This window comes from Rhincodon typus, chromosome 5, assembly GCF_021869965.1.
Source record: "Rhincodon typus isolate 14 chromosome 5, sRhiTyp1.1, whole genome shotgun sequence".
NCBI classification, from domain to species: domain Eukaryota; kingdom Metazoa; phylum Chordata; class Chondrichthyes; order Orectolobiformes; family Rhincodontidae; genus Rhincodon; species Rhincodon typus.
Window position 1 is genome coordinate 22,559,447 of NC_063336.1, and position 25,109 is coordinate 22,584,555.

The 25,109-nt window shown below is 37.5% G+C and overlaps 1 protein-coding gene across 1 annotated transcript in view; it reads left to right on the forward strand.

The window, feature by feature from the left end:
- The window catches only part of sec63 (SEC63 homolog, protein translocation regulator), a 73,808-nt gene that overhangs the window by 37,706 nt on the left and 10,993 nt on the right, over positions 1-25,109 (forward strand). Inside the window, exons 6-16 of the mRNA XM_048597016.1 lie at positions 424-482; positions 1,145-1,195; positions 1,373-1,481; positions 4,287-4,381; positions 4,999-5,131; positions 6,918-7,010; positions 8,690-8,835; positions 9,998-10,145; positions 12,795-12,877; positions 13,732-13,797; positions 19,349-19,540. Of these exons, the coding sequence (XP_048452973.1) occupies positions 424-482; positions 1,145-1,195; positions 1,373-1,481; positions 4,287-4,381; positions 4,999-5,131; positions 6,918-7,010; positions 8,690-8,835; positions 9,998-10,145; positions 12,795-12,877; positions 13,732-13,797; positions 19,349-19,540 (1,175 nt within the window). The remainder of the gene's footprint in view (positions 1-423; positions 483-1,144; positions 1,196-1,372; positions 1,482-4,286; positions 4,382-4,998; positions 5,132-6,917; positions 7,011-8,689; positions 8,836-9,997; positions 10,146-12,794; positions 12,878-13,731; positions 13,798-19,348; positions 19,541-25,109) is intronic.

Genomic DNA, 25,109 nt, shown 5'->3' on the forward strand with positions numbered 1-25,109 from the left:
TTATTTGAACACTCCGGGTTGTGTAGTAAATGTTGTCCAGTTGCAGAGCCAAGTCTAACAATGGGCACGTGCACATTTTAGAAATACAACCTACATGTGTACCTTGTTGCGAATGGCGGAATGTTCCACTGTTAGTCATAATTAACTGGTACATTCAACTCGGCAACACTCAACCAATCAGTTCAATTGCCGACCAGTTGGTACCCTCCTCTCATACGGTGTAAATGATCTTTTCCCTTAACATTGGTATTTTTTGCGAATTCCCCCAATCGCTACAAGAAAATGTTGATAAAATGAGATGCCAATGACAAATTAGTATAAATTTAGCCCTTTGTATGAGTGAAGTGTTTTTGTGATCCACACCTATGTCATCGGGTTGATCTCGTTTCTGATAAATGACAACTCCTTTGCTTTTTGTTTCAGCCACGACTTTTGGCATAGCACTTCCATCATGGATTGTAGACCAGAAGAACTCCATGCTGGTACGTTTTAATTCAGAAACAACAATACTTAAATACTCAACTCGTCTATCCACCTTTAAAATTCTATTGTTTGATCTGAATTATGGATGTTCTAGTTGAAGTTTTTTTTCAGTAATTGACACTGTAAAAAGATCAATTAAGATTAGAGGTTATTAACTATGGCAGCAGGCACATAGATGTTTGGTATTTTCAGATGGTAAAGACCTCTTAACTGATCTTTTTTGCATTAACTCCAGATTTGCCTGAAAAGGAATGTGGCTTTCCTTTTCTTTGAGAATTTATCGGTCAATTGGAGCTCCTAAGTTTGTTTTTAAGAGCCAACTTTAGCATTGTAAGAACTTTGGTAAAGACTGTCTGCCTGAACCCAGGTGTGTGTTCATAGTGAGCATCTCGATGGAAGCAGGGTATGCTTACTCCATAGAAATTCAGTTTAGTTAAGTGATTTGAAAGACCTTTGCCTTGTGTCAACCCATTTGAGTGATAGGAACGCAGGGTTTCAAGTTGTAACCAAATAGTTTGGAAGCTGACGTCACTGTTTCGGGCCCTGTAAATGTGCTATTTAAATCTGTTATGATGATTTAGGATGAGAAACAAAGTTAATATCTTTGTGCCCATTAAGAATTCTAATAAGAAACTAATTTGTTTAATTTTACATTTTGTAGGTTTTGGCTGTGTATGGATTTGCATTCATGGTAATCCTTCCAGTGGTTGTGGTGAGTCTTTACTATCAGCTCGACTGTATTGATATCTCTGTTCTGTGTGCTTAGATGATTTTTCTGAAGCCAGACCATGTTGTGGAATTTGTACTTGCACTTCTGTTGACTTTTCACGGCAGATCCGTGTGTAGCAATAAACATGTTATGTCTTTTTATTTTTCTTCACATATAAAGGGAACGTGGTGGTACCGTTCTGTTCGATACAGTGGTGACCAGATTCTTATTCACACAACACAGCTGTACATGCATTTTATGAATAGGACTCCAAATATGAACATGAAACGTAAGTGAAGAAGCTTGAAATTTTTAACATCTTTCAATCTTAGACTATTAGGTTGCCTTTGAGGCATTGTCATAGTGATTACAAGTAATTATAGGCCATAGGTTATCCATATTAGAACAGCTTTATTAATGATTCTTTTTATAATTAAAATTTAAAAGCCCTTTTCCCTCATCATTTGAAGCAACTTTTCTACATTGTAGGGCCTCGTGTATCACTAGCCATTTAGACTTGCAAGAAATTACATACTTGAATCCCTAGCCCTTTTGTTTATCTAGGTTACAGCATCTTTCTATTTAATGCACTCTTTATTTTGCCTCTTCTAAAATGCATTAATTTTGAAGGGAGTGTGGGATATCTTTCTCCTAATCTTCTGTAGAGTGCCGATGTTGTTTGTTGAGAATGTACATATGACGAAGATTCTTTTTGTTTTATTAATTCAAATAAAGTGATAAACATTCTGCTTGGGATAAGTCAAGAACACAGTACTTGGCCTTCATTCACTGGTTCTTACTGCTTTGTTTTAGATCAAAAATTACTATGGAACCTTGCATAAACGTACTTTCCCCACCTGCCTCTCCCAATATTATCAGCTCTTTGAAATTACACCAGAATAATAAATTAGCCTATGTTTAGCCAATTGATTGGAATAGTCCATTGATCAAATTAGAACTAGAGAAGGATAAATGAATTAACTAAAGACCTACTGGTCTAATCCCATGCATGGATGTTTTCTTCGGATCAATAGTTTAATATCAAATCAATGAACATTCAGAATTTCATAATAGTCCAGGACAACTGGCAAGGATATGTTGATGGCAAGTCACATTTGTTAAATCTAGTTGTATTTATTGAGCACGTTACTGATTGGGTAATAGATGTTATGCTTCACACCCAACATTATTAAACATCCCTTGAGTTTATGGATAAAACAGACTCCAAAGATGCTGCGAAATTTTAGAAGGCAGCCAATGAGGAGCCTGAGTGGCGGTTAGTGTGTAAAGAAACAAAGAGGACTTTTACAACAGATTGAACACCATATTTGAATAGGTTGCCCCAAAAGTGGAAGAGTTAGCTCATTATTGATCAACTGTGAGGAAAACTGGAAGATCCTTCAAGAATGGGTGTTCAAATTAACAGCAAAACAAAATGTTGTGGATATTGAACATTTGAAATGAAAACAGAATGCTGGGACCACTCGCAAGATCACACAATATTCTTGGAGAGAGACCTTGCAGATTAACAGAATAGGACAAGTGATACGTATGTTTTGTGGACAGTTGTGAATGAATGCATTTAGGAAGAAAATAGAGAATGACAATGTAGGAGTATAGTATGGTACTGTTGAGTGTTAGGCACTCACTGTTGGGGTACTGCAGGGAGCAGTGCTATTCATAGTAAATATAAATGATTTAGACGAGGAAACTACATAACATATCTCCAAATTTGCAGATGACGAAGGCTGGGTGGGAGGTCTGCTGTGTGGATGCAGAAAAGCTTCGGTGCAATTTGGACAAGTTAAGTGGGCAAGTACATGGCAGACGCAGTGTAATTTGGATAAATGTGAGGTTATCCACTTTGTTTCAAAAACAGGAAGTTATATTATCTGAATGGTGATAGATTGGGAAAGGGGAAGTGCAATGAGGCCTGAGTGTCGTCGTCCTCGAGTCGCTGAAAGTAAACATGTGGCAGGCAGTGAAGTAGTGAGAGAGTTTGAGTACAGGGGCAGGGATGTCTTGCTGAAACTGTACAGGGCATTGGTATGGCCATACTTGGAGTATTGTATGCAATTTTGGCCCCCTTATGCGAGGAAGGATATTCTGGCTATTGAGGGAGTGCAGTAAAAGTTTACCAGGCTGACTCCTGGAATGGCAGAACTGATGTATGGAGAGAGATTGGATCAATTAGGACTATAATCATTGGAATTTAGAAGAATGAGAGGCAATCTCATTGAAACCTGTAAAATCCTAACAGATAAGATAGGGTAGATGCAGAAAGCATGTTCTTCATAACTGGGGAGTGAAGGGTCACAGTAAAAGGATAAGGAGTAGGCCATTTAAGACAGCAGTGATGAGAAATTTCTTCACCCAGGGAGGGAGTGGTGAACCTGTGGAATTCTCTGCCACAGGAAGCTGTTGAAGGCATGACTGAAGATTTTCAAGAAAGATACAGGTATAAGTCTTGGGACTAAAGGAGATCAAAGAGATATGGAGAAAGCAGGAATTGGGTACCGAGTTCGATGATCAACCATGATCATATTGAGTGCGAAGCAGGCTCAAAGGGCTGAATGCCCGACATCTATATTGATTCTATACATTCTCCACTTCAGTATGTCAGAAGGAAAACCTTGAGGTGCAGAACTGTTTTGTAGTGGAGAGGTTTAAAGAGATTCAAAAGTTTTAAACCCTAATTTTCTGATTGGGGGGAATGGGGAAAGACTGTTTCATCTAGATGCAGAATGATAACAAGGAATTAATAAGTTAAACTCGAGTGATTTCTTAATGTTGAGACTCCTTAGAATATATTGAATGCTTGGTCATGTGTTTGTGGAACGCATTATTTGCTCTTCTAAAGGAAATGTGGGGAAATATTTGAAGTAGACATGTAGGATATTAAGATTAATTTTGGGGCTAGTCAGTTATAGAGATGCAATGGCCAATAGGTTTTGTAGTTTAGGATTTTAATGAAATGCACATCGAATGTGTAATACTTATTCTATTCACTTTTGATGTCATGTTTAATTTGCCCAACCGCCTAGCTCTGCCCAATTTGACTTTGATCTCTTACTACTTTTCCTTCACCTGGCAGGCCTCATAATGGTATTGACTGCTGCCTTTGAGTTTGATCCACGCAGTAATAAAGAAGCAGTCATGAGACCAACAGACAATGTCGAAATACCTCAGGTAAGATCCTTGTGAAGTTGGTTGTACCAGAACATGGTGGTAATGGTTTTGTGCTTCTGGTTCTCAAATGCTTCCCAAAGCCCAACGTAATAAAATTCCAAACATCATGAAGATATTTGGATGAAGGGTAGGTATAATCTCACAAAGTGTTAAATCAAATGTGCTCATCGTCTCAGAGAGGGGCAATCAATAGGCCGGTTGAACTGGAGGTTTTCACACAGCATGAATTAAAACATGTGGCAGTGTTCATAATCTCTCTTTACTGAGAAAGTTGTTAATGTTTAAACCTTGGCCTCTGAAAATTGGCCCCTATTTGTGTTACATGCATTTCCCACTTTGCCCATCGGTCACCACCTAAATAATACTGACAAGTAATGCTTTATTCTGCCATGGAAATGTGGATTGAGAATTTCATCAACTTGGATTGAGTTCTAGGGTTATGTCAAGGCCAGGTCCCAGTGTAAAAAGAATACCATTGTTGCATTCCTTGACATACATCTCAAGGTTCACAATGCAATGTAAAGATATTTTACGTTTGCAAAAGGTTTTTTGTTCCTGCTGTAAAATTCATTCTGTTACAGGAAAAAGAAAACATATATATTTTTCTCTCATGGCAGCTTATTCGGGAACTTGGTAATGTTAATGAAAAGAAGAAGGAGCTTCCATTTTGTTTACCATACAGTGTAAAGTCAAGGGTTCTGCTCCTTGCACATCTTTCCAGGCTGGAAATTTCCCAAACACTGGAGGAAGGTAATAAGGGAATTCATAAGACTGAATGGGATGGAATTTGGGAGGATGGGGGTAGTAAACCACTTTTAATTTTCATACAGGACTGTAAGGGTTGTCAATCATCCGCTCAAAAGCTTCATTTCACAATGTCTTGACTTACGTGTGGGTTGTATTTATGAACATATGAACAAAGAGGGATGCGCTGCCAATTAATGTGATCTTTGACCTTAGTGTAACCTCAAATCTGCAGTCCTGCCCAGCCTTGATAATCTTTCACCCCATGCTTACCAAGAGTATATGCATCTCTGGCTTAAAAATGTTCAAAGACTTTATTTCCACCACCTTTTTCAGGAAGAGTTCCAAAGACACTCGATATGAACTATGCTTTCCAATGCTAGTTACTAGTCAGTTTGTCAGAAAGGAAAATATTTTGTTATAATATAACACTTCAAAATGTTTCTATTCACCTTACAAAATAAGCACAAGTTGAACATTTAGCAGACCCATAGCAGTCAGCAGATTTTGCAAATTTGACCTGGGGGTGTGACCAGTTTTGTGGGTGGGGCTGAATTTGGAGTTTTTGAATCACCATAAATGATGTTGAGAAGAATGAACTTAAGTATTTTGGAGGCATTACTTACTTCAGTTTTAGATTGCCTGTTCTTTACTCCTGGTTCATCTGTTGTGTAGAAATCTGCTTGCCAAACGTACGGAGACTTAACTCTATAATCTGTTGAATTCCTCCCTTTGAGGAAGTGCTCTTAAGCAGGCACTCCTTAAGGTTAATTAGAGATCTGTTGTTTAGTGAAATTTGCCTAGGCAAACATTTCTCCTGTAAAGGATGATTAGCTGGATGCAATTGCAACCTTTTCTACTGTAAGTTTTGGTAAAATTAGGAATACTGCAAGACAGAACAGCATTGATTCAAGCCCAGAAACTTGAGCACATAATCCAGGCTGATAGTGCAGCATTCCCTTATCACTATACTGAACTATCAGAGTGAGGTAATTCCCGATGAAAAGATTTTATGGCAGTACTTGAATAAAAGCAGATGAATTGATCTGGCCGATATTTATCCCTTCAGCACTATCATCAAATTTTCTTCATTGCCATTTGGCACTTGGCTATTGAATTTCTCTACAGCAGTGACTTTACTATCTTAAAATGGTATTTATTTGACTGCCAAAGCAAATCATCTTAGTGCAGCTCAAGGAAGGCGCTTGAATGAGAGGAGATTGAATGGAGCATTTGAAAGACTTCCTGAAGGCTTCCCTCAAGAAATGTAACATAGATATCAACATGTGAGACACCCTTGTTCGGAAGAAACTGACTTGGAGGAAGCTCCTTTTATGAAGGAGAATACCTGTCAGCAGCAACAAGTGTGGAAAAGGCACTGAAGAAAGGAATACCAGCCACCTCAAGGCCAAGAACCAATTCCACCTTCTAGAAACACTTATCAAAGGCGTGGTCGGAGTTGCTGTTCTAGGAGCAGGCTCATCAGTCACACAAGGACCTATAAAACCCATGACCAGTAATCACACATGAATGCTGATGATGATTTGACTCCGAAGCTGTTTGTGTATCTTTTACATCATCAGATAATGCATTCTTTAAATTGGAAATTATATTAGAAGTATCATTCAGAATTGTTATAGACTATTTATTGTGGCACTAAGTTAGGAGAAAGGAATTTAAATAAAATTTGCTTTGCTTCTGCTGTACCTGTGATAATTGCCTTTTAAAAGAACATAACCATTTGAGTATTGAGAACGAATACTAACCTCCCAAATTATTTTCTTTCAAAAAGATTATTGGTTTGTTATACGCAAGTGTCCTACTCTCCTTCAGGAAATGATAAATGTTGGCTGCCAGCTGACTATGATGGCCAATACCCGAGGAGGTAAGTACTTTTTAATGTTAATTAATAGTAAGTAAAAGTAATTCTACTTGTATGCAACTTCTTAGAAGGAGAATGGAATAAAGGGAGGGAAAGAAGAAAAGTTGATTTTGGTTTTAATGTGGGTTTTGAGTTTCGTCATGCAGTATATCTGGTTGTCATGTGATAGTACAGAGCTTGAGTTTTATAGAACATAGAATAGTTTCAAAAAAGACACATTCTGCCGAAGATTTTAGTCTTACATTCAATCAGGCCAGTTGGTTGGCAAGTGGATTCTGGTAGAGGTGTTACCATTGAGAATACAGCCGTTAATAGGCAGTTAGCCGCCAGGTGTCTGAATTTCAAAACCAGTAAGGTTGATTCTGATTGGATAGGGCATTGTCCTGCGAAATGAGCCAATGAATGACTGTCACTTATTTCGTTAAGTTGAAACTGGTGCAGTGTATGTACATATTCTTTTTGCCTGCAAAAAGCTGGGACATATGTGTAAATATGCGTAGCTTTCAGTATATGAGTGTGCTACAATCACAAGCAAAACAAAAACACTCCAGTTGCTGGAAATCTGAAAGAGAAGCTGAAATTTCTGGAGAAACTCAGCATGTTTGGTAGCATCTGTGAAGAGAAAGCATAGCTAACATTTCAGATCCAGCGATCCCTCTTCAGAGCAGTCCTAAAGAAGGGTCACTGGATCCAAAACATTAATTTTGCTTTCTCTTCTTTCTCAAATGCTGCCAGACTTGATGAGTTTCTCCAGCAATTTCTGTTTTTGTGCCACAATCCTAAATTGGCTGTCAACGTAATTCTTCATGTGATTATCCAACAAATATAGTTCAGTTGCAGAACATTGTGTGAATTTTGCAAACATGAGCTGGTTAAGTACAGTCAGTAACTTATTTGTTGTGAACAGCCCAAATGGATATGCTGTTGATACAACCCGCCAGTCTTTGGGATGTGCAGCCTATATACTTGGCATAATGCTGGCATTGAAATTCATATACCACTCCGCTCATTTGCCCAATAGGCAGAATATCTTTTTGGCTTGACACCACATGCGTTACTACCGCAAAGTAATAGTGAGGGTGAAATGATTGGTTTACATTTGCTATAGAAGCAAAATACTGTGGACGCTAGAAATCTGAAACAATCCGAGAATGCTGGAGAAACTTAGCAAGTCTGGCAGCATTTGTGGAGAGCAAATCAGAGTCTCTTCTGAAGAAGAGTTGTACAGAATTAGAAATGTTAGTTTTCTTTTTCCACAGATGTTGCCAGACCTATCAGGTTTCTCCAACATTGTGTTTGTTTCACATTGCTACTGTATTCTGTGCAGACAGAATGAGCATTCATTGTGTCTGTTTCAACTTATTAAAATAGGTGACACTAAAATAGGTTCACTTCCTAGGGCAATGTCTGGTCCAATCAGTAAACCCACTTGGCTTTGAAGTCTAGACTGTGCCTGGCAATTAACTGTCAATCATCATAAATATACATTCTCCCTTGCAATGCTGCTATCTATCAGAGTCCAGTTATCAATCAGTTTGCACACTGTCATTGTACATGTTGGTTTTCCCATCATTGGTAGTCTTGCAAATAGAAAACTTGTAATATGTCTTTTATGTTTGAGCAATAATTTATATATCTGGCTTAATGATATGCAGGTTAAATTCTATGTTGAATTTGAATAGGAATCCATGCTCCCCGTTTGGAGTCCATTGAGAACTGTATGAAACTGTCACAGATGTTGGTGCAGAGCCTGTGGGAGTCTAAATCTCCTCTACTTCAGCTTCCACTCTTTGAAGAAGAACACCTGAAATACTGTTTGTCTAAGAAGGTAATAAGTTGTTTATAATGGATAAAAATGTGGGGATATGGATTGTGGAAATCTCTATCTGTAAATACATGTATAGCTGCTGAATCTGCGAATTAACATAAGTCAGCAAAGTTTACATAATAAAGATAAGACTTATTTTCTGGGGCTTTGCAGCCATTTGAGAAATATTTCAAACTCTGGATTCTGAGAGGCTTGTTAGGGTATGTCATACAGATTCATGAGGGGACAGGGCCTGATGTACTTTTGTCATTCTGTGCGTTTTTTTAAAAAGTTTGTAAAGGTGCTGTAAAAACTTGGTCAGATTTTTATAAACTAGTTAAATAATAAATTGTCTTTTTTCATGTTTATTTGAATTTGCAAACTTTGTACCTGAATTAATGTTGCCAAATCAATTTTTGGCTTATGTTACCATACAAGATGATGCAATTTGTTTAAATATTAATTAATCTAGTTTTTTCCTGATTTTATGTATAACTAATTGAGGATAATTAAGTTGCTTACAAAATGTTTTTGACAGTGCAACATGTTTAGGATCTCAAATGCGTAAGTGCCCTTCACTAGATAAAGGTAAAGCTTGCAGCTATTTCATGTAAATAGATTTCTTGAATTAATAACTTTGTGCAATGCAATGATTTTGGTATATTTATTTTGAGTAACAGTTGTTCAAGTGTATTTGACTGGCTAGAAATTCTTTTGCTCAAGCTTAAGCCTCAAATTACTCTATAGTTACACAGAATGTCAAGTGTACAGACTCAATTAGAGGATGTTCTTTTCATGGTAACTTTCACAGGGGTTCTGTGAATAATGAGTGGTGTTAAAAGAAGAAAGATCTTCAATTACATTAAATGGTCCATTTTCTAAAATGTCCAGCTTTGTACATGCGTATCTTTATTTATTATGCTGACTTAGACAGTTTGGCTAATGCCTTGCTGTGGTACATTATAAAAGTATGTTTTAAGAAGGGAGCAAACAATGATCTGTGCTAATGTGAAATGATAATATTAAAGCATATTGATCTTAATGAAATATTTCATGAAATATATTGGTAGTAATTATATCTGTTGGTGACAGCACTGATTTTACTTGCAGTACTTGAATGCTGTTACATATCTGCAATTTATAAAAAATGTATAAGTTCTGTCTCTCTCTCTTACTTCTATAGTACAAAGTCCGAACAATTCAGGACCTGGTTAGCATGAAAGATGCCGATCGTCGTAATATGTTGCGGTTTCTGAGTGAAGAGAAATATGATGAGGTCATGGCAGTACTTGGGAACTTCCCTCATGTAACCATGAAGATAAAACTGCAAGGTATGGAACATTATCTCTGGAAATGTCTTGATGTGAATGTGCAACCCTGCTGGGGGAACTGCAAATTGGTATCGTCTTTAAAGTAATCCAGTAATAGGTAGTATTGAATATTTATTACATGAATTGAGAGATTCAAATCTGAACTTTTAATGGGAATGGTCATTCTGCATATCAGTATTATTGGGGTATCAATGAGGTTCACATTTTTTTTCAAACTAATTTATGGGATGTAGCCTTCAGTAGTTTCATTTTGCATACTTGTGCTAAGCTTCATTTGTAGATTATGAAGCCACATTTACAGTTCATTTTTAATCTAATTGGGAAGTGTAATGTTTTTGGTTTTTTCGCCACGATTGTGTTCTGCAACTTGAGCCCTTAACTATATTTTGTTTTGATATTTTAAATTCCTCTCACTTCTCTTCCTAGTGTTGTGATTATCAATGAGATAGACACATGTATCATGGTCTGGTAAGATATGTAGTATTTAAAAACCAATACAGTTTATGCCCTATGATAACCCTGATTTTCTCCAGTATTCTGTGCCCCAAAGTCAAACCATCTAAAACCAAAAGTTAGCACCTCAAAAAATTCATAAGTCATAGAATCGTAGTTTTTTACAGCACGGAAAGATGCCCTTCAGCTCATCATGTTTACATCAGTTGTCAAACATTGGTCTATTCTGACCCCGTTTTCCAGCACTTAATCCATAGTCTATAATGCTATAGCATTTCAAGTGTTCTTCTAGATAGTTATTTAATGTCTTGAGGCTCCTGCCTCTACCACCCTATTAGGCAGTGACTTCCAGATACTGAGTGAAAAAAAGTGTTCCTCAAATGCCCTCTAAACCTCTTGCCCCCTTATCTTTAAAACTTTGCCCCTGTTTATTGACCCGTCCACCAGGGGGAAATATTTCTCCTTATCTATCTTGTCTATGCCTCTCAGAACTTTATACACCTCAGTCAGTTACTCCTCCTTAGCCTCCTCTGCTCTTAGGATAACAACCCCAGCCTATTTGGTTGAATTACCCAGCACAGCCACATCCTGGTGAATCTCTCTGCACCCTAACTAATATTATATACAGCATATCATCGCCTCTTTGCTCTTGTATTCAATGCCTTAACCAATGAAGGCAATTATCCTAAATGCTGTCTTAACCACCTTACCTTACTACCTTCGAGGATCTTCACGAATGGATATTCACACCAAAGTCTCTTCAATCCTCTGCACTTCCTAGGGTCCCACAGTTCCACATGTGCACCTTCACCTTATTAGTTCTCCTAAAATACATCATTGCTGTCTTTTCAGGATTAAATTTCATTTGCCACTGTTCAGCCCATCTGACCAGCCCATCGTATCATCCTGTAGTCTGAGACTTTGCTTCTTGTCATTTACCTGTCCATTAATTTTCGTGTCATCTGCAAACTTATTGATCATACATTCTCCTACATTCATACCTAGAATTTCCTACATTCTTCATTAATGTACACAACAAACAGCAAGGAATCCAGAACTGAGCCCTGTGGTATGCCACTAGACACAGGCGTCCAGTCACACAAACACCTTCTGACCATAGCCCTCTGCTTCCTGCCACAAAGCCAATTTGGATCCAATTTGCCAAATTTCCCTGGATTCCATGGGTTGTTAGGTTCTTAACTAGTCAGCATGTGAAACCATGTCAAAAGCCTTACTGAGGTCTGTGTAGGCTACATCAACTGCACGACCCTCAACTTCACACCACAATATCTCTCTGAAAAATTCAATCAAATTCGTTAGATGTGATCTCTCCATTACAAAGGCATGCTGACTATCCTTGATTAATTCTTGCCTCTCCAAGTAGAGATTCATTCTATTCCTCAGAAATTTTTTCAATAGTTTCTCTACCATAGATGTTAGACTTCTGGCCTTATCCCAACCACTGTTCTTGAAGACACCGCATTAGCTGTCCTCCTGTTCTCTAGCCAGAAAGAATTTGAAAATTAATGTCAGAGCCCCTGCAATATCTTCCCTGGCCTTTGTCAGCAGCCTGGGTGAATCTCGTGGACCTGGGGATTTATTCACTTTCAAACTAGCTAAAATTCCTCCATGTTAATGCTAATTTTTCAAATATTTCACAGTTCCTCTCCCTGATTTCTTTATCTACGTCATCCTTTTCTACAGTGAATACAAATGCAGCAAGCTCATTTAAAAACTCAGCTACATGTTTCGGCTCTGCATAAACTTTGCTGTATTAGGTCCCTAATGGGTCGTGTCCTTTTCTTAGTTATTCTCTTCCCGCTAATATATTTACAAAACAGCCTTGGATTTTCCTTAATGATAGTCACCAGTGTTTTCTCGCATCCCATTTTCACTGTCCTAATTTTTTTTCAGCATCAACCTGCTCTTTCTATACTCTTCTTGGGCGTTTACTGTTTTGAATATCGAAAATATTCGATGCCTTCGTTGTGCTAATCTGCTGAGTATATGTTAGAGCAACATCGTGTAATTTTCTAATATTGGATAGTGGTATTTGAGGTGCATCGCTGCAGGCAAGGACTGGAAAAGCCCACCATCTTGAGTGGAACTGTGACTTTTTTCTAGCAGAGAAGAAATTGTAGGATTGGGTGGTAGTGGAAGTTGTAAGTCTTTGTTAACATTGTCTTTTCTTTGTAGTGTTGGATGATGAGGACAGCAGTAACATAACTGCAGGATCAATTGTCACTGTCACTGTGACACTTCACAGGGAGGATATGGCTGTAAGTAGCAGTAACTTAACTGGATGCACTTAGTTGTCTTTCTCTGGCTTAATATTTTCTAATGTTGCCTGGTGTGAAATTTTGCTTGATGCTTATAAAACTCCTGGGGTGTTTTATTCAGTTAATGGTGTATAAATACAAGTTGTCACAGGAAGTGAGAGTTGCAATTTTTTTTGACAGTTAACAAACAAAGTAAATTCATCAAAAACCTTTCAGCTACAAAGGAATGTATTTTCCAGTGTATGTCATTGTATCTCTGTTCTTCACCACCAATTCAAGTACTACTTTTATCATTCTTAATTCCTAATTGACAACATACATTACTTTGTCCTTTACTGGAAGAAAGAGAGACTCGCAGTTATTTATTGCTTTTTCTGACTATTGGTGTCTCATCAGAACTCCGGCAGAACTTTTTTGACCTACATTCCGTGTTATGGCAGCCACTGTGTAAACAGAAGCTCCCAGGAATGACAATGTGATAATGAGTAGATAATCTGTTTTTGTGACTGTTCCCTGGGGATTAAATATTGACCAGGCCAGCTGGGGGGCGGGAAGGGGGACTTGATTTCAAATCGTGCCATGGAATGTGTTCTGCCAGCTGAGAGGTCAGAAGGTGTAGAGGGGTACTATATCATATATTACAAATTTATCCTTCTAGTCATGTTCCTGTGACTCACTGAAAACACTTTCACACTATTTTTAAAACTGCCTTAATCTTTTAGCTTTTAAAATGCTCTTGATGCCCAAGTTATCTGATAAAATAAGTGAGCTATCGATTCAGTAATTTATTTAGAATATTGATTTGTTCTATTCAATTCCATATATTTAAATATTCGAATGTTATTTTTCCAAAGGCTATCTTTGAAAAGGAACAAGAACAAAGTGCCTGTATAAATGAAGAACAAGAAAATGATGACGTAGTAAGTTTGTGGTGAAATTAATTTTTAAAACTATGCTAGGACTCACCAGCTTTTGACTTTTACCTGTCCTTGACTTTCACTACACCTATCCTTCTAGACCTCACGGGGTTACTTTATACATTTTTCTATGAATATGTTTGCCAGATGTATGGGGTTCTTCAGAATTGATACACCCTGCTTTCCGCATTCCTGCTGTGGTCAGCAGTGATTTGTTATGGACTCGGTGCTGCTGAACTCTTCTTGAACAATTAAAAAGCTTCATTGACTAGTTTATGCTGTCCTCACAGTTTATCTATATTTTTTGTTAATTTATACTTAGTGTTTCTATATTATCCATATCTCATTCTTTTAATGTCAGTTAATTATTTAAAAATTTTGCTAGTTTACAGTGAAACACTTTATTGAAGAGATAAAACAGTTGCTGAATAATTAACATTGATTATGGCATTACTGATTTCATTCTGAGTGAAGAGTTCTGTAGCAGCAGAGATGGTATTAGCAGTTTTGAAAGAGGCAGGACTAAGGAGAAGTCAGTGGGAAGAAAGATTCGGGAGCAGAAGGCTATGGAAGTGTCAGAGAAAGACATCTTAAAAGGCTATTGAAGATGTGTGCTTAGGAAGCCCATGTTAAGTAATAAGTGAGCTCAGTTAGCAGTTTGTTTTAAAGGTCTCTGGGAAAGACTGAAGAAAGAACTAAAATGGTATTGAGTGGGTACACAGTTTGCCGAAATGAAACTGATTATAGCAGTACCATTTGAGCAAGAAGCTTTAGCATGGAGATGGGGTGATTCTTCACTGAAGTTTGCTGGCGTAAGAGGGATGAATCTTTCCAATGTTTTTGTAATGAGGTCATTCAAATAACAGTCTAATAGTGTTGTTTTGTGTAATGAACTTTTATCTTTTGTTTAAGGTATGTTGATGGTCTGAGGAATATGCTCAGTGTCTGACCTCTCACATTAACTGAACAAAATAAAGCTTTGAATAAAATGTATTTTGAGCCAGGTTTTGCTCTGGAATCTGACCGTCAGCTGGGATCATAACACTTGATGAGTTGCCTTTAAAACCCACTTTTGTTGTTAAACTTTTGGCTATCTCTGCTAATATTGTTTCCTTTGGCCTTGTGGTCATTTTAATGATCCCTCTCCTGTGATGCAACTTGTTTTTCTCTGCTAACAATGCTATGTTTGTGTATGTTAGTTCCTAAATGTCTCATTTAGCATCCATCTAATTTATCAGCTATGTTAACCTTGCCGTCCTGCAATTTTTGGTGGTCTCTTGCCGGTTTCCATAACTTTCGTTTTATTCTTGGTAAATTTTGATGTTCGCAAAAATTGAGGAAACTTGCATAACTGCAATGTAGCCTGAGCGAAGACCCCATATGGAACACCACATCTTTGCAGTCTGTACCCTGAGTGCTCTGGCCAAGTCATTACTTATCCTTTAAATGTACCATAATTTTTGTTGCAGGTCATTGGCACTTTATTTTGAAAATCGATGTATAGCACTTCCACTATATTTTCTTCATCTATTATTTGTACCTTTATATATTTTTCAAAGCAAAAATGTGCAATGAAGGACAGAGTTAAATGGAGAATTAATGGTTAAAGTTGAGCAAACTGTTTGAAGTTAGGGTTAGCAATATAAGATAATGGATAAGATAAAGGAGCAAGGATGAGAAAGACTAAAAGGGGAGGAGTCAGAATTTTAAGTTCCAAAAAAGGTAATAAGATGACGGAAATTCTCAGAGATGGAGTCAATACAATTCTTAAGCCTATAGGTGTTAAAGGCTTCCTTTAAAACAAAATGGAAGTGAGAACATTGGTGTGCTAGAGGAATATATGAAATAATTGAGACAGTCATTGGGGAAAAAAAACTTTTCTGTTCTGATTTTTGTTTTAAACAGTAGATTTCAAAGTAGATAAATTAAGGGACGATGGTAGTACTAAAATGTCAGCGAAAATAGTAGAGGCCCTGACCAGCTAATATTTTTCGATTGTCCTTAAATATCCAGATTGAGCCATGAGGCTGGAGAGTAAAATCCTTGGTTAAGAGGGATAAACCAGCTAACTGTAGTGTGATGCCACCTGTGGCAGAAGTCTTAGAATATATTATTGGTGATAGACCTAAAAATACATTCTTTAAGAGAGTACAGCAAGGGTAGGTATGTAAAATTAAGTTGTTGATAAATTTAATCAGCCTTTTGAAGGTAAAGCAAATGTAGTAGATCATAAAAAGGCATTCAGCATTGTGTTTATAAGGATTGTTATGAAACATGAAAAGCCACATGGTCCATTGGGTTCAGTTAAGGGATTTATCAAAAAACATGTCGGCATATAATGCAAGTGTTGAAGTAGCTGTATGAATACAAAGTTTGTTAGAGACAAGAGGTGGCAGTTAAATGTTTTTCATAAGTTTCAATGATTGCAGTTTGGTATGAGGAAAGCTGCATGAATTTTTGAGTGATTCATCAAATAACAGGTGGACTGTTGAAGATTTCAGGAAGAACCTAATCAGAATAGCAGAATGAGCTTGGCAGGTGGAAAGTACTTCAAATTACTACACATGAGCTTTAATCATTTTGCGAATTAACTAATTAAGGAGTGTGCACTTTTTGGAAAAGTATTGAAGAGTATGATTCTTTTTTAGAGGCTCAAAGTACATAATAGCATGAAAAAGAGTGCAAGTAATTTGGTAAACCAAGAAAAGACCAGCATGATTTTAGGTCTAACTAGTGAGGGCGTCAGTCCAGTTATAAAGCCTAAGCACGAGCTTACTCAAACCATTGAATAGGCCACAGTTAAAGTATTATGTACAGTCTTAGGTACATCATTCTTTTAAGACCATATAAATTATAGAGACCATACATCGTCAAGCTGATGCTAGGGAAGGAAATCTATAGTTGAGTAAACACTTTAGATATTGTTGCTGTTTCCATAGAGATTGGAGTAGAGAATGCTGGAAGGAGCTTTCAGGGGATTCTTATTGAGCAAATAGGAAGTTACTGATCTGTAGTTGGGGACTCGTTTTAATAGAGCAATGGAAGTGAGGAAAGAAGTTAGGACCAATTTCTGTGCACAAGTTTGGAATGCTTCACTAGATGAAGAAGATGCCATTACAACCTTTTGAGGGTAAAATTGAATAGATGACAATTTTGTGCCATTGGGAGAACAGTGGAAATGGTTTTGAATTACTTCAGTAAAAAGCTAGCACACTCCGGATGAACTGAATGATCTCCCATGCAGTAAGTATCAATGATTTTATCCTGTTATTCCAATAGAATTTTGTATGATTTATGAAAATAGATGTGCATTAATGTTTTGTTGACTTGCTCCTGATGCTTGACTCTGTACCTAACAAAATGGATGGCTATTACCATTGGAGCTGCTCTGCATTTCCTTTTGATCTCAGCTTGTTTTTAGCCCAAACAGAAGAATAAAAATTAGTGAATGCACTTAATGTATATTTACATCTGTTTTTAAATGCAGTAACTTGCTTAATTCTGCCTTAATTATTCTAGTCAAATTTACCCAAGTTTAATGTGGTAAATTTTTTGACTCTTTTGAAGCTATCCATGTAGCATTAATGGCTTCTAAATTTATTAGTCTCCAATTTGACCCAGATGCAGCTCATCCTTTTAATTCTAAAATATTTGAAATGCATGAACAGTGGAGCTTTAGCTTTAAAAAGTTGAAATCTGATGGTCACTTCTAGTTTGACTACAGACATCTATCACAGAATTTTTTTTGTATAACTCTATACCAGAATTAAGAGAAATATTATTTTGAGATGAGGTGCAAGCTGATGTGTGCTATATACATTTGTTTGAATTTTGTGTTGGGAGTTCTCTCTTCCCCTGTCCTCATCTCTTTAGACTGAAATCTCTAGGATAGAAACAATAATCCAGGGAAGCTGTCTTCATTTTTAGAACTTACTGACATTTGGTTGGTAAGGCCAATATGGGCTCTACTTTGCAGATTATAAAGAACCAGGGGAGATTGATATCAGCCTGTCTTTCTAAAACTATGCACTCGTTTCACATTTCAACAGTTTATTTTCCCCAAAGTCAGGGATTTTAATGCACTCTTACCACAGATATGAACATCTATTGTTTTTCATTTCAATTTGTGAATTAAGTACACAGTTTGCACAGAAAAATGAGCAGGGACAGCAATGACTAGGTTGAGTTGAGGCTGCTGGCAGGTAGAGAGAAACCCCAAGTTTCATCTAGATCAGATTTGGTTGAAGGTATAAATTGAAAGGTTTGATACCAAGTGTATTGTCAGAACACAGATCACTCCATACTGAATTATACATAATGTATTAAACAGCACTGATCATTTTATGTTGCTACCTTTTCTCTGCTTCTACTCTGTTAGCTTCTGTTTAGTTGTATGTCTTTCTTAATAACTTACACAGAAACTTTCCATTCTGGATTATATTGACTCTTGAACAAATAAAAAGTAAGTTTTAACTATCTTGGGAGCTTCTTAAAAAATATTGAAATTAACAATATCTTTGAATTAGTTTGACATTGCAATTTAGGTAACTTTCAGTTGGATTTTTAAATCCAGGTGGCTTATTTCAATGTAATGGATAGCTATCAGATATGTGCTATGTTTTACTTTACTTGGAGAATTCCAAAGATTCACTGCTCTGAGTAAAATTCAATTCATCTCAGTCCTAAATGGCAGCCCTTCATTTTTAAATTGCACTTTCTGGAATTAACCTTCGTAATAGCTTGCTGTACTGGTACATTAGCCCTAAGTTGCTTCTTGATAAGGATACCCAGGTTCCTTTGTACGTCTACACTTTCCAACATCTTACCATGTAAGAAATACTGTACCAATCTGTTTTTCTCTCAAAATGGATAACCTCGCATGTTTTCACATTATGCTTCATCTACCATGTTCTTGCCTAATTATGAAGCCTGGCCACATGCTCCTGAAAACCTTTTACCTCATCCTCGCAACACACATTCCCATGTAGTTTTGTGTCACCTGCAGATTTGGAAATATTACATTTGGTCCCACATCCAAACCATTAGAACAGCTGGGACCCAAGTAATGATCTTTGTGGTACCCCACTAGTCTCAGCCTGCCAATGCAAGAATAATCTCTACATGCTACTGTTTTCTGTCTGTTAGCCAACCTTAATCCATGCCAGCACATTATCTCCTATACCGTGTACTTTAATTTTCCTTACTCGCCTCCTGTGGAGGAACCCAATCAAAAGCCTTCTGAGAGTTCCAAATATATTATGTCCATTGTCTCCCCTTATCAATTTTATTAGTAACATCTTTAAAAAAAATCTCCCATTTTGTCAAACACTTTTCCAATTTGATAAATTTTTTCTTTTGTGAATTCTTTATTCAGTCACCTTTTGACATTTAAGCCCATGGATGATATGATTAAATGTCCATCTGTATTTTGATGCTATTGAACGAATTAATAGCAATGAGGCACCTTGAAGTCAAACAATAGTTGACATTTGTAACGTGTCTAATACACTGATGATAGAGATCATTAATTAGCAATTCATTTCTTTTGCTATAGCAAGGAACTGCTGGTGCGAAAAGTAAAAAGAAAGCCTGGCAGAAGAATAAAGGAGCCAAGAAACCTGCAAAATCTAAGAAAAAGAAACAAGCCAAAAAGAAGGGGGCAACACAGACGACACAACAGCCAGCAGAGCAACAAAAGCAGAAACCGAAGCACAGTCAAGCCAACGGCTCCGTTGTGGCAGGCAATGTATGAAGCATGCTGTTACTTTATATCTTTAAGATATTTGAACTGTTTGAAAATTTGTAAAAGGGTTTGAAGCATGTGCAAGCCTAAATAGAGGCAGAACTGTGCTCCAAGGGACACTGCTGACTTTTGGCTTTGAGATGGGCACTTAAGTGTACAGATGTCTGTAATCTTGAATCACAGTTGAGGATACAGAATAATTTTGAGTTCCAACAGAAAGCAGAGTCTGCTTTCATCACCAATAATCTCTTCTCACCAATGAGCTTGGAACTTGAGTTGTGTTCACTCACCTGAGTAGCTGAATTATGAACAGAGTTTGCCTGCTTCTCTTGTACAAAATAAACTGTTCAGTTCCTTTCACATTCTTAATAGTTACAAATAGCACAATGTCAAATAAACTAGAAATATTCTGTATAAAGAGTGTTTCCAGTGCACAATACCATTATAAAATGGGTGGTGGGAGTCATTTGCATTGGTGCAGAGTTGCTAGGATGCTTTTGCACATGTCTGGGAGTGATAATACTCTTGCTGGGGTCTGATCCTTAATTCAGAAAGGTTCTGCATATAGTCTTTGTTTTCATATTGCAATCTTGTTTCTGGTTTCTAATTTGTGTGGACTCTGAACTTTGAACCCAGTGAACTGAACAGTGCTGCCCTCCAGAGTGCTGTCTGACTTGATACATGACTGGACTGATTACTGGACAAGTCAGTTTATATAATTCTTGATTGCATTCTAACAAAACGCTCTAAATCTGCACATGTGCACATGATGCTCCATCTAATGCTAGCATTGGTCTTAAATGCAACTTTAGATACAGTATAAGAAAATAATTGGCATCATATAAAAATTTTTGCAGTGCTTATTTAATGTATACAATTTTTATAGCTATGCATATGAAAAGGTATATTAATAAATGACTTTTATATCAAGGTAAGGTATTCTACAGCATGACAGAATGATTAAATAGTGGATCTATATAATTTAGTACCAATAATACAATATTATACCTCTAGAGAGTTACTTGGGGTTAATTATCCTGAGTGAGTCTGTGAATGATTGGTTAATACCTTTACTGAGTGTTGGAATTGTTATCTGTAAGTCCATGCCACTGGGGCCCACAAAGTTCTGGCACTTTGCCCCAGTTCTTATTTGCTGATTTGCCTTGTTTGAATTTGAGAGCCTGGAATTTTGGAAAGAGATGCTTTTAGTGCAGTCAGTTCAATGATAGATTATTAAGTGTCAAAACAAATCGTTTGGTATTAGCGATTTGAGGTTTACACAAGTTAATGGAAGCATGGGTTGTAAGTGTTTTGGTGGACCTTGCTCTGTGAAGAAAACCTTTTGGATACCTGCTTTAATTTATATCGTTTTTAATTTTTCAGTTGTTGAATTCTGCCTTTTTGATATACTAGCCATAAATACGTGAACTACTGAACTGAGTTTTTGTCAAGGCCCTTTGAATTTGAGTGACCACAATACACAGCTCACCGGAACAAAACCAGTACTGTTTCTGCCTGACCTTGGGATGTGGATTTTGAATTGTAATGTTCTTATTCTGAGTGAATTGGAACTTTGTGATAATGCTTAAACATTCCCTTCAAGTTGCTCAGATTTGTAGCAACTGGGAATATTCTGCATATAACAAACAAGCCTTGCTAAAGCAGCAGTTCTTTTAAGATGAGTGTCATATTTTTAAAGGGACCAAATACTGCAAGAAAGAGGAAATTAGAGGGAACATTGCTACTGTTTTTAAGTTCTCAATATTAGTGTTGAATATTTTTTGTTGTGAATATACAGTGGTAAGAAGCCCTGTAGGTTACATGTGAGATGACCTCACATTCATTGTGTGATTTGTTTAGAATGCCTTTGTCACCTGGACAAGTTTTAGAAGTTTTCAAAAGCACAGTGAAAGTAGGTAACCATGGGATGGATGTGGGACTGTGTTTGGAGGGGGGAAGTCACTTGGTTCTGAACACCCTGTAGCAGCAATGCCTCTTGAACTTAGGTTTTGCTGCCTTTTCATATAAATAATGGTCCACGTGTCTAAAAATTACTAATGCATCCCACCAAACCACTAATTGCCTTAAACTTGTTTATTATAATCAAAATAAATTGTCTGTATAGATTGTCAACATGTTTATGACCTACATGATGTAGCAATTAAAATAAAAGAAACTAATGATCTAAGCCGAGGGTTGGTGGGAAATAGCTGTTGCCATCTCCAAGGAAATAATTTGTATTAATTAGAATTTTTAAAATTTAACTTATTTTTCTAATCAGCCTGTTCAGAGATGTCACATAACTCTGGAACAGGAGAGACTTGAACATGGGCCCCTCGTTCCAGGGGTTCGGACTCTACCTCTGCACCACGAATGCCCTTACCCTATTAACATCTCTGGAACAGATATGATTTGAATCCACGTCTGCTGGCTCAGAGGTAGGGACACTAATGTTCAGAGATGTTACTACACGCCTCTGGTGCAGGTGGGGACTTGAACCCAGATCTCTTGGTCTAGGGGTAGGGACACTACCACTGTGTCACAAGTGCCCTTTACATACTTGTACAAATTACTCTCCAATATTTAAGCCAGCTGCTTTAGTTGTTCGGTTTCGGAGAGATAACCGTTTAACCTTGTAGAAATTAATTAGTTTAGTCCTCTAGGTGGCAGAATTGCACTGTTTGTTTGGCTTTTAGAAACAGCTGGAGGTTTGTTCATTATGCAAAACTATCTTTTTAAATAAGATGAAATATTCATTTGGTTGCAAATGGATTTCACCCTTCGTCTAGCTTCCACTGTTTGAAATCTGAATATTCCTATGACCTTCACTCAGCGATATCCATTGATCATTGAAAGTTGGGTAAAGTAATTTTGAAAATTGCGACGGTGATTTGCATCTCTTCAAATTAGTTTTTAGAAATGCATTGTGGTTAAGTTTACACTGTAGTGATCAAATTGGAGCCATTTCAGGGAGAAATATAATGGGTTTTCATATCTATTCTTTCTGTTGTTATTAATAGGTAAACTTAACCAGTTATTTTCTCCTACAAAGTTCTTGAAAAGTACAAATGAGTGGACCTGACTTTTCTCCTTTTGCAAGTGCGCAAACCTAACCTGAAATTTATCATCTGGATCTTTAGACTAAAGAAGTATTAGCAAAGAATAGAAGGGTAAGGGTTGGATGGAACAAGGTAGATATGTGGAGGCTTACTTCACATTCTGTATTCTTTAAAGGATTATTGAAGCAAATTATATTCGTCTGTTTATTCTGATTTGATAAATGCTGGCACAGCTCTAAAATGACTAAATGAGTGCTATTTCCTCCTCTGTGCTATTGATGTCACATCAAAGCAATTGGCATGTATTGAAAGGGAATTAAATAAGTATGTGGAAAGGATGTATAAAAAGCTAAGAAAGAAAGTTGGATAGCATTATTTAAAATTGAAGGCCAAGGTATATTATTGTACATGCAGGAGAAAAGGGAAAGGTGAAACATTCTGAATGTTTGTTTTATTGGGCATTACATAGAAAAGTTCAGGACAGGAACAGGATCTTCGGCCCACCATGCCTGTGCAGAACAAAACTAATCCCATCTGGCTGCACATAGTCCTTATCCCGCTATTCCTTGCATGTTCATGTCTGCCTAAATGCCTCTTAAACATTGCTATCATATTTGCTTCTACCAGCTCCCCAGGCAGCATGTTCCAGGCACTCACTTCCCTCCATTGTAAAACAAAACATTTCCTCGCACGTCTTCTTTTAAACTTTTTGCCCCCTAGTATTTGACATTTCCACCCTGAGAAAGAGACTCCAACTATCCACCCTATCCATGCTTCTCAATTTTCTGTACTCTCAGGTTGCCTGTCAGTCTCCGAGGCTCTAGCGAAAACAATTCAAATTTGTTCACTTCTTCCTTATAGCTAATACACTGCAATCCAAACAACGTCTTGGTAAACCTCTTCTGCACCCTCTCTGAAGCCGCCACGTTCTTCCTATAGTGTGGTGACCAGAACTACACAATATTCAAAATGTGGCCTGACCAAAATCTTATGTAGTTGCTACATGACTTGCCAACTTTTATACTCAACGGCCTGACTAATGAAGGCAAGCATGCTGTAAGCCGTCTTTACCACCTTATCTATTTGTGTTGCCATTATCAGGAACCTATGAACTTACACCCCAAGATCCCTCTGTATATCAATGCTCGTAGGTCCTGCCATTTACTGTATACTTTCCTCTTGCATTTGAACGGCAGATGGAGTTTAGATAAATGCGAGGTGTTGCATTTTGATAAGACAAACTGAGGCAAGTCTTACACAGTTAATTGTAGGGCCTGGGAGCGTTGGTGAGCATAGACACCTAGGTGTGCAGGTAGTGAAAGTGGCATCACAGGTAGACAATGGTGAAGAAGGCATTTGGCATGCTTGCCTTCATTGGTCTGAGTTTTGAATGCACAAGTAGGAATGTTATATTCTGGCTGTGAAAGATATTGGTGAGGCCATATTTGGAGTACTATGTACAATTCTGGTCACCCTGCAATAGGAAAGATGTTATTAAACTGGAAAGGGTGTGAAAAGATTTACAAGTATGTTACTGAGACTGGAGGGTTTGAGTTCTAAGGAGGGGCTGGATAGACCGGGACTTTCTTCCCCTGGAACGCAGGATGCTAATGTATATAAAATCATGAGAATTGATAAGGTGAATAGTCAAGGTCTTTTCCCCAGGGCAGGGGAGTCCAAAACTAGAGGGCATAGGTTTAAGGGGAGAAGGGAAAGATTTAAAAGGCAACTTTTTCACACAGCGCCCGTATGTGGAACGAGCAGCCTCGGAAGTGGTAGAGTTGGCTACAATTACAATATTTAAAGACATTTGGACAGATACATGGATAGTAAAGATTTAGAGGAATATGGGCTAAACATTGGCAAATGGGGACTAGTTCAGTTTAGGTGGCATGGAGTTGGGCCTCGGCGTTTGTTTCCATGCTGTATGACCTCCCAAAATGCATCACTTCACATATCCAGATGAAACTCCATCTGTTGTTTCTTCACTCAGTTTTCCAACTGACCTATATCCTGCTGGATCCTTAGACAACCTTTGTCACTGTTGTGGTTCCTTTATTTGAGAAAGGCAGTGAGGATAGACCAGGTAATTAGTCTGACATCAGCAGTAGGGAAATTACTGGAAAAAGTTCTGAAGCACGGTATTAATCAATGCTTGGAAAGACAGGGATTGATTTGGGTAGTCGGTGCTGATTTGTCAGAGAGAGATCTGACTAATTTAATTGAGTTTTTTGAAAAGGTGACTAAATATATTGATGAGGGTAGTGCAGTTGACGTCAGGCCTTTGACAAAAGATCCCACGTGGAAGGCTGGTCCAAAGGTAAGAGCCCATGGGATCCAAGGCAAGTTGGCAAGCTGAATCCAAAACTGGATTGCAAATAGATGGCAAAGGGTGATTGTGGAGGGTTGTGATTGGAAGCCTGTGGCCATTGGTATACCACAGGGATCGGTGCTGGGACCCTTGCAGTTTATGTTTATTAACAACTTGGATGTGCATGGTTTAATTAATAAGT